Source organism: Oncorhynchus mykiss, chromosome 26 (genome assembly GCF_057628025.1).
Source record: "Oncorhynchus mykiss isolate SJ-2025 chromosome 26, ASM5762802v1, whole genome shotgun sequence".
In the NCBI taxonomy this organism is placed as follows: Eukaryota; Metazoa; Chordata; class Actinopteri; order Salmoniformes; family Salmonidae; genus Oncorhynchus; species Oncorhynchus mykiss.
Window position 1 is genome coordinate 13,188,753 of NC_143047.1, and position 10,373 is coordinate 13,199,125.

The 10,373-nt window shown below is 42.1% G+C and overlaps 1 protein-coding gene across 3 annotated transcripts; it reads left to right on the top strand.

The window, feature by feature from the left end:
- The first annotated feature begins 1,699 nt into the window (after positions 1-1,699).
- LOC110506391 (receptor-interacting serine/threonine-protein kinase 2) lies at positions 1,700-9,321 on the top strand. 3 transcript variants are annotated; one of them, XM_090222139.1, is made up of 12 exons: positions 2,955-3,031; positions 3,139-3,219; positions 3,586-3,739; positions 4,869-5,018; positions 5,328-5,470; positions 5,620-5,669; positions 5,819-5,968; positions 6,618-6,703; positions 6,920-6,988; positions 7,084-7,225; positions 7,380-7,571; positions 8,210-9,321. In XM_090222139.1, exons 1-12 carry the CDS (start codon positions 3,018-3,020, stop codon positions 8,518-8,520), a joined length of 1,542 nt encoding a protein of 513 aa, XP_090078265.1. In that variant the 5' UTR covers positions 2,955-3,017; the 3' UTR covers positions 8,521-9,321. The 3 variants fall into 3 exon arrangements, with proteins under 3 accessions (XP_021441653.3, XP_090078265.1, XP_090078264.1); XM_021585978.3 differs by lacking the exons at positions 2,955-3,031; positions 3,139-3,219 and adding an exon at positions 1,700-2,006; XM_090222138.1 differs by having other exon boundaries at positions 2,968-3,219.
- Positions 9,322-10,373: the final 1,052 nt, after the last annotated feature.

The window sequence follows — 10,373 nt, forward strand, 5'->3', positions numbered from 1 at the left end:
TGGCTGAAAGAACAAGAGGTTAGGACTACAGGGTTAGGACTATCTCTATTAAGGTGCTGACAAACAGCGGTGGCCACTACATTTTCAATTAAGCCCAGGTGGGGGTGGTATTCTATCCAGGTGGAGAGGAGAACATGACCGTGTTGGAGAGCATCAAAGTGACTGCTTACGGACTGATCAACAAATCACCTTGCATCATAAATTACAACTCATTATTATTTGTAGATCAGTCAGTCACAATTTATCCATGATAAACTGCTGTTTTGATCCTCTCCAACACAGCCCTTTGGCTTCTGCTCTATTTTTTCAAGAAGTGCCTTTCATTGTTGACCAATCACAGTAGAAAATGTGGCATGCTTGGTGAAACATCAGGCTGTGTAGCTGAAGAAGCTCATTCATATTATCCCATCATTCGTTGGCTAATTATTAGGCCTAATAGGCTACTGCAGCACATTGATCATCACCAGTCAATGTTATCACACCATCACAGCTAACTGTGCGACTGGGGAGTTACCTTCTTCAGTAAAGGGTGGCTCTCAAACTCAAATATAACATAGATTTTGATTTGTTTAACACTTTTGGGTTATTACATGTGTAATTTCATAGTTGATGTCTTCACTATTATTCTACAATGTAGAAAATAGTAAAAATAAAGAAAAAATAAAGAAAAACCTTTGAATGAGTCGTGTTCTAAAACTTTTGACGGTAGTGTAAGTTGTTTTATTCTGTTATATTCCATAATTTTTTTACTGTAAAATATGTGCATTTACTGTTTAATGAACAATATAACAAACTATTGATTTCATTTGCATGGCGCAGCCATGCAGCCTATAGGCTACACAGACCAGTAACACCATTAAACTCAAAATATGCTATTCTATTTTTCTTAGTCTTATGTTTCTTAGAACCTGCCTAAATGAATTAATAATGGATTTCTTTGTGATGTATTTTCAATGGATTTATTAGAATATCAGCACATACTCCCACTGGTAACCAACAGATGCCGGCATGCAAACAGGATGTATAAAAGGCTTCTGCGGGCAAGAATTTTGTGAAAATTGAACTGTTTGAAAAGTGCTCATAATAAACATTGGCCTTTTTTTTTTTTTTTTTACAGGTAACATAGTCAATTCTGTCGGAACAGTGTAGAAGATAGAAAAGTGGGTAGGCTATTGGACTACATACCCTAAGCCCTCTGTTTATATAGGGATATATAGTATATTTCACTAGTGCAGGCTTCCTGACACAGATGGTATTTAAAGTCAGTTGGTTGCAGCCCTTCTGCTTGGAAGGAGGGGAAAGGTACATTATGTAAACTTTTTTTTTAAATGAATTTCCCAACTCTGTCCCCTAACAGCCCTTTCACTTTTGGTTGAGTTGTCAACTAACAAAAATATTCACTATGTCATTGTCATTTAGGTTAAACGTTGGGTGGGAAAAAGACGAAATGCCCTCAGTTTTCCACGTTGATTAAACATTGCCATGTAGATTTTGCGGGTTGAAATCACGTGGGAACTACGTTGGTTCAACACGTTTTTGACAGGTGGGTCGTTGAATCAGGAGTTGTTCAAGCCAAGTTATGTCGCTGCCTTTATCGGTTGTTACGCCATTGCCAAAAAAAATGACTTCATCCCTCATTTTATAGCCTACTGTAGCTAGCCAGGAGATTTCCGTGAACAAAGCAGCCAATCGTGTCGATGTACATACACTGTCTTCAGAGCACACGCGGCAACTCGATGCTTCCTGTTCAATGTGTCAGTGCAGTGAAAGACAAATACATTAATCCATGGCAGAGCAACAAGCAAGATAAAATAAAGTGTTATTATTATAGAGTCGACTGATTTCTGTTCCTACTATCAGATGGCGGTGGAAACTGTTCATCAAGAGGATGTGCTAAATGTGATATTGTGCCGAACCAGCGCAGGCGGGTGTCTTCAGGGTACTTACAAGAGAACAGAGCTACAGGTGTCAATCAAGGTCCTCTCGTCTCGCACTGCAGGTGGAAGGTAAATTTGGCAAATCTCAAATGCAATGACAAAATCTCTCTCTCAAGTCAAGTCAAGTGGCTTTATAGGCATGGAAAACATGTGTTCATTGCCAAAGCAAGTGGAATAGATAATAAACAAAAGCGAAATAAACAATCAGAAATTAACAGTAACTTTACACTCTCAAAAGTTTCTAAATAATAGAGCCATTTTAAAAGTTGTGTTACTAGCCATGTACAGTGTTGCAACAATATGCAACTAGTTGAATTAGGCTACGAAAGGGAAAATAAGTAGACAGATAAATATAGTACGTATTTACAATGGTGTTTGTGATTTTCTGACTTTATACACTGTACTCTTTGAGAGAGGTAGTTAGCAAACCAGCCCAAAGAGACACCAATACTCATTAGCCGGCCCACAAGAATGGAATGGTCTACTGTGTCAAAATCTTTGGCCAAGTCAATAAACATAGCAGCACAATATTGCTTAGAATCAAGGGCAATGGTGACATCATTGAGGACCTTTAAGGTTGCAGTGAGACATCCATAACCTGAGCGGAAACCTGATTGCATACCCAATAGAATACTATAGACATCAAGAAAGCCAGTCAGTTGATTATTGACAAGTTTTTCCAACACTTGATAAACAGGGCAAAATAGAAACAGGTCTATAACAGTTAGGATCAATTTGATCTCCCCCTTTAAGTAAAGGACGAACCGTGGCTCGCTTCCAAGCAATAGAAACTGGGTCTAATTGTGCTGCTGTCCTGGGGCTCTGTCGTGTATTTGTGAATCATAGCCCCAGGACCAGCTTGCTGAGGGGACACTTCTCTAGGTTAATCTCTCTGTAGGTCATGGCTTTGTTATGGAACGTTTGGGAATCACTTCCTTTTAGGTGGTTGTAGAATATAAAGGCTCTTTTAGCCAGATCCTAATTGGGATGTTGAATTTTATGTTCATTTTGATGGCTTAGAATGCCCTTACTTTGTCTCTCAGATCATTCACCGCTTTGTGGAAGTTACCTGTGGTGCTGATGTTTAGGCCGAGGTAGGTGTGTTTTTCTGTGTGCTCTAGGTCAACGGTGTCTAGATGGAATTTGTATTTGTGGTCCTGGCAATTGAACCTTTTTTGGATCCCCATTATTTGTATTATAGGTGCTGCTGTAGGCCCTTGTTGGGAACAGACGCACCAGATCATCAGCAAACAGTTAACATTTTACTTCAGCTTCTAGGAGGGTGAGGTCGGGTCTCTCTCTCTCTCTCTCTCTCTCTCTCTCTCTCTCTCTCTCGCTGTCTCTCTCTCTCTCTCTCTCTCTCTCGCTGTCTCTCTCTCTCTCTCTCTCTCTCTCTCTCTCTCTCTCTCTCTCTCTCTCTCTCTCTCTCTCTCTCTCTCTCTCTCTCTCTCTCTCTCTCACACAACTTTCCAAAATATCTGACACATTATTGTGGTTACTTAATTAGTTTAAATTAAAGCCTTGTGAACCAAGACCACTGCAGCAGGTGCGTGTCTGTTTGAGGGTTTGTGTGTTTTTATGCGTTTACTGTATATGTGTGCATAGGTTTGTATGTGGTGTGTTTACTGTGTGTTCTGTTCTTCCCCAGTAAGTGGACTGAGTGGATGAGAGATGTGGCTGTGGTCAGACAAGTCCATTCAGAGCGGGTTTTGGTTCCTCTGGGTGTGTACGAGGCCTGGTGTCTGATGGGCCTGCTCTATGACTGGATGCCTGAGGGCTCTCTACACTCTCTACTATACCAGGTCAGTGTTATATATGCGCGCTCAGTCTAACTCAAATATGAATATGCATGTATAGTGTGTGGCAGTAGGCTAATTGATTCATCTAAGTTGGTTCTACAGCTTCCCTGTGTTGCAGCATACAGTAGACACAGAGTACACCAAACATTAAAAAAAACGTCCTAATATTGAGTCGCTCTTTGCCCTCAGAACAGCCTCAATTTGTCAGGGCATGGACTCTACAAGGTGTCGAAAACGTTCCACAGGGATGCTGGCTCATGTTGACTTCAATGCTTCTCACAGTTGTGTCAAGTTGGCTGGATGTCCTTTGGGTGGTGGACCATTCTTGATGATCACGGGAAACTGTTGAGCATGAAAAACCAGCAGTGTTACAGTTCTTGACACAAACCGGTGCGCCTGGCACCTACTACCATAGCCCGTTCAAAGGCACTGAAATATTTTCTCTTGCCCATTCACCCTCTGAATGGCACACACACAATCCATGTATCAATTGCCTCAAAAAAAGAGAATCCTAAAAATCCTTCGTTAACCTGTCTCCTCCCCTTCATCCACACTGATTGAAGTGGATTTAACAAGTGACATCAATACGGGATCATACCTTTCACCTGGATTCACCTGGTCTGTCTGTCATGGAAAGAGCAGGTGTTCTTAAAGTTTTATACACTCAGTGTATCAACAAACTGGTGGTCGATAGATGCACATAAAGTTAGTCAAGTAATGTCCTTCTTTTGATTGCTTTATTTACAATTCCTGTGTCTTCATGGAGACCAGTGCTGTGCTTGTCATCCACATGCTGTGTCTGGAAAGCCCCTGGCTGCTGCAAAAAGAGATCTATCTTTCATCAGCACTGTCACTGCCTTATTTACACAAAGAGCTCTTCCTGTTTCAGGAGAAAGTTCAGACAGTAGACGTGACACTGCACATGATTTAGTCTATCTGTGGTTAAACTGTATTTACACACAGTAAGTTGTGTTGTGGTCATGTTGAATTCTATAGTATTTTCAGTTCACAATTTCAACTTCGTGTTGTCATGTGCTTTTCAGTTCCCTTTTATTTATTATCCATTATAATGAAGTGAATAGATTTGATACTGCATCTTTTGAATGATTGTAACATGTGTTATCCCTGTCAGACCCAGCTGTATCCAGGTCTACCCATGAGTTTCAGGCTAGGCATCCTATTAGATGTGGCAGAGGGGTTGTGCCACCTCCACTGCATACCACTCCCCCACCAGGCCCTGAAACCCACCAATGTTCTCCTGGACCAGCAGTACCGGGCCAAGGTAGAGAACAGTGACTGATAACTGACCCAGTCCTGTACTACAGAGACTCAAGTCTTCTCTCTGAGTGGTGAAACTAATGTGAGAAAGAACTCCCTTTGATTGATGGTATATTTTCCATGGGATATGGTGTATTGTGAACAGTTGCAGGTGTAAGCGTTACAGTGTACGTACGTGGGTTTGAGTCTGTTAGAGCAGGTGTTTTTTGTCGGTTTGTGTGTGGGTGTTAATGTTCATCTGTGGGGGGTGTTTATGTTTGTGTGTGTTGTCGTTTATGTTCATCTGTCTGGGTGTTCATGTTCCTACCTCCAGGTGAGTGACTGGGGCCTGCCCAGGGAGTGGAGGGTTGGCTCCTCTCTCTCTGCTGGAGGGGGGCCCTGCTTCAGGGACTTGGTGTACCTGTCTCCTGAGGCCCTGACTGGCACCACACCCACTGTGGAGGCAGACATGTACAGGTGAGGTCACCTTTCATGATCCTGCCACTTCAAACAGTCATATTCACCAATTCAATTTACCAGGTGGGGGAAGGATATGTTTACCACTTTTCTACAGATGCCTTTACTAATGAACATGCAGTTACCCAATGAGCATCTTCTCTCTTTAGCTTTGGTGTGCTGCTGTGGGAGACGTTGAACAGAAGACCACCATGTGAAGGTGTTTCTATTTCTTTCTGTCTATTCAAAGCACAACTCTGTTTCTATCAGCAGAGACTAGGTTATACCTGGCCGAATATCATACAGTCTCAATATTTTATTACATGTGTCATTTGTAACACATCATTGTCATTGTCCATGCCCAAGCAGATTTGCTCCAGCTGCTTTCAGGTGATGATGGGATTGGTTCAGGCCTGAAGGATGAGCTGCTACCCAAGCATGTACCCCACTGCCATACCCTCTCTCAGCTGATGACCAACTGCTGGAGCACTAACCCACACAGCCGTCCAACAGCAGAGGGTAAGTCTGTCTGTGAGGGTGAATCAGAGTGTAGATAGACAATGGTGAAGAGAGCAGCTGTGCCTGGTCTTTGTGATCTCTCCCTACAAGTCCCCCTTCCTTGACTGCTTACCTACCTGCCTGTTGAGGACGAGTGACAAGCAGAACCACTTGCAGGACCCACTTCCTCTCTGTTCCACACGCCGAGACTGAGAGATACAATCCCATACCCTACTTCTGCCAGTTAATCAATAAGACTCTTTGAGTCTTCTCATCTAAATTGTGTTCAATTGTTTATTTTCTGATGTTAGTTCATATCCATGTATTTCCTTGCCTATGACTGCCATGGGCGGCAGGGTAGCCTAGTGGTTAGAGCGTTGGACTAGTAACCGGAAGGTTGCGAGTTCAAACCCCCGAGCTGACATGGTACAAATCTGTCGTTCTGCCCCTGAACAGGCAGTTAACCCACTGTTCCCAGGCCGTCATTGAAAATAAGAATTTGTTCTTAACTGACTTGCCTGGTTAAATAAAGGTAAAAAAAAAAAAAAAAAAAAAAAAAATGTGGGTATATAAAAAACGGAAACTTTTGGTGCGTTTATGTTCAATGTGATGTTTACTTGGCAGGACATCTTTCTCATGTCCTCTTCTTTCTCTGGCTCTCTGTCCACAGACTGTGCACTGGAACTGAGGAGCGTCATAGCAACCTTTGATCCCGATGCCATGACAAGGGCTACCCTCAGGGTGAGGGAAAGCAAGGTACGGATCATCCTCATTTAATAAGTTCTATTACACTCTGAAGTCCGATATTCTCTGTTTCCACAAGCCTGATCTGCTATCAGTTTGTTTTGACTGAGGAAATCAGGATATGTTTCATGTGCTTTTAATCTCTCAACAGTTATTACTGAAAACAGTAAATAGACCCGTCACTAATCATGAGCAAACATGCGTATGTGTTTTCTGTCCCTTTACCAGGAGAGGGCGCTACATGACTCTAAAATACATCCTGTGAAGGACATTCCCATTGAGATAAACAATCTAGAAGTGAGCTTGGTTCACATTTTTTTGTGATATACTGATTGTATTTAATGCTTGTGATGTCTTACATTGAAAACAATATTTACTTATCTCATTACTAGGCCTGCGCTGGTTCCAGAGACACTAAATGTGTGGGCAACAAGACACTGCCCTTTCCACAGACTTCCTGTCCTAGTGAAACACTCCCTAGTCCCCCTACAGCCATATATACAGGGGAAGCATCCCAGAGGAGGCACTGTCAGGGTAAGAACTTCAAACTGATTGATAATGAGAGCAGTTTGTGAATATGCTCAGTTTGTTGTCAGTGAAACCACCCTGTTGTTTATCTTCTTTATTAAATAATAATTAATTGATATTGTATCTTGGAACAGTCTAACAGCAACGTGTCTCTCCCCAGACTGTGTGTCTGGCTCTGTGGTGTCTTCCACCAGTCCCAGATGTCCCAGCAGTGGACCGGGTCCTGAGCATTCCAGAGGGACAGGAGGCGTCTCCCAGGGACAGAGACTCAGCCCACCACCCCCACTCTCCTCCAGTCCCTCCAAAGCCCTCAGACAGAGCCCTCTCAACCAGCCCACTGCCAGCTCCCATGGTAGAAAATGTGTTTAAGCTTAGACATCCCACCTATTACCCAGTTTTGTCTGCAAACGTATGTACAGTGCCAGACTGTAGCTATCTAGAATTGACTTATCTTTCTCTAGCGTGTCTAAAATGTTGCTGAAAAAGGTGAAGACAAAGTAAAGCAATATGAAAATGAGTAGACGTTACAAACAGTGCCTCCATTTGTGTGTTTGTATGTGCACAGTAAGCAGTTTGGGGGATTGCTGGTTTCCTGCATGGCCATCCTTTCTTATCAGTGTCCAATGCGTTTCCTCCCTTGAGGATCTTTGTTTCTCTCTACAAGTTGTCTGTTGTCCCAGTAAATGCTCTGAGTCAAAAACATTTTGTCTTTTTAAAAAGCAATACATGGCTACTAGACATTTATGATTGTGACCAGTGTGTTGATTAAGAGGGTAACTTGTCTAGTAGGGCTATGAATCTACGGTACGTATTACTGTCTTTCATATCAGATAGCTACTGCTTGTCTCTTGTCCTCTTTCTCTGAGTTGTCCAGGTATTTTTCTCAAAGTCCTCTCTACACGATTTGTGTCTTATGAGTGTTTGAGAGAGATGTGATATTATAGTTCTTGTGTCATCCTTGAAACTTCACCCTACCTTCTTTGTCCGCAGCTGCCCGGTGTGTGTCTGCGACTCCGGTGGCGGTGAGCTATTGTCGTATGCTGCGCGAGAGACGTGAAGGCATCATTCGAGGCATGACGGAGGGACGACTCAACAACCTGCTGGATGTGCTCATCTCACGGCGAGCCCTTCCCCCGGAGGCCTTTGAGGTCATCTCTGCCTCTCTGACACTGACCTCTCGCATACGCTCCCTACTGGACACCTGTGCCTGTCAGGGGGAACATGCAGCTTCCCTGGTAGCTACCACCCTCGGTCTGATGTCCATTGCCACCAATCGTGGCCCTCCACACATGCCTCACTGAAGGTGGATGGATGGTTATTAGAATGGGGGGTTGTGTAGTGAAGGGCCCCTAACCAAATGTATCTGTTCACGGTTTATCATGTCATACTGTATCTCAGAGAGTGTCAATTGAGACTGGAGCCTTGGAATGAAGAGCTGAGGAACCCTAACCAAATCTATTCTATACTCACTCAGGTCTAATACAGACCACGGTCAGTCAGAGTGAATATCAATTGGAGAACCTGAGATTCCTAATTTCATCAGAACAGCTGCAATGACTCATCTATATCCATAGAGATCCATGTTGGGGACACACCTGTCCATGCCTTTGATAAGTCTGAGTATTCAATCAGAGTGGTGCTACCTCTGAAGTTGATGTCAATCAAACGTTTGATTAGAGGAAGCTTCTGTGACAGTCAAATGATAGAAACAATCGTGTTGGAGAGAAACCAATGAAAGTGAATAGCTGTGTGGATGATTCATCTGCTTTGATCATGTTTATGACCCATCACTAGCGATAATGAGTGTTAACTATGTGTTGAGGGACTACTGAGCTAGCACACAAAACACAGTTTGTTCTATATTATATGCTACATTTTCTGTGTTGTGTTGTGACTTTTGACCCTCTCTCTGCTCTGTGGGTTATTGTGTGGTGCCACAATGTTGCTCGTCTTTTGACAGCCTGTTTGTAAAGTACATATTGTACGAAACTATATGTTCAAAATAGTTTGGATTGTCCTGTTCAGCACTTTCTGACTTGGTATCTTGAAACAAGATTATTATTTGTTGGTTTATCAGATAAAATAACTGAACTTGAGTCTCATTTTATGCCACTTTTGTTGGTTATTTGTGTTTGTAAACCTGTTAAATCCTTGAACCTATAGGTCATTGTCACATTCCCCTCAGGGTACCCTTTGATTTTGTTGCCCATCTCGCGCAACACACCTTTTAACAGTACATGTCTAATTGCATGTCTGGTGTTCACACTGCACCACTGGCTTCACACAGTACCAATTGTCACACAAGTAGAGTCTAAAGACGTTTATGTACTAAAAGGGTAAAAAGGGGTCTTGTCAAATGAGAGGCCCAGTGAAGTATTGGCCATAGTGTACAGATTTTTGTGTTGTTGGCCTGTTTAACATCATGCTGAGAACAGAAGACAGTAATTTCCCCAAGCACTGTCTGTGTGAATAGCCTAGTGATTGGAATATTTGGAGTTGTATAATAAAGTAAATTAATATATAACGAAATGATTAGATCAAGACTCCTCCTTGACACTCAAGCAGCTCTTTTCTTGTTGGTTTTTGAGTTCATGCACTCAGAAACAAAGGCAGATGTTTAATAAAGGCTGTAATTTTCATCCAGTGGCTTAAAGTAGGTCTACTTCTAGAATTGTTGCCTATTACTGTTGCGCTCAAATATATAGCCCACTGGGCACACACTTGTTGTATCAATGTTTCCTCGTCATTTCAATGAAATTACGTTGAACCAATGTGGAATAGACGACTAATTGTCATCTGTGCCCAGTGGGTTTTTTCTTGCTTCAAAAGTGGTTGAATGGCTTTTTTTTCACCCCGAAAGCACCTGCAAATTTCCACAGATGAGAAATTACACAGTAAACGAGAATCACTTCACTTACCTCCAACCAAATTCATTTGATTTTAATTCTGAATAATTGATTCCAGGTAATTATTTTACTTTGAAGTGAAAAATCGGTTTCAATTTTGTTTCTTGGTCCAGTGCAGTTGTAAATCAAACAAATACACTGTGAACACAAAGTATATATATATATATATATATATAAGTAAATAGTGAATAAAGTAAATAGTGAATCATACAAGTGTTCCAATATACTGTATTTGAGAGACCGTATCC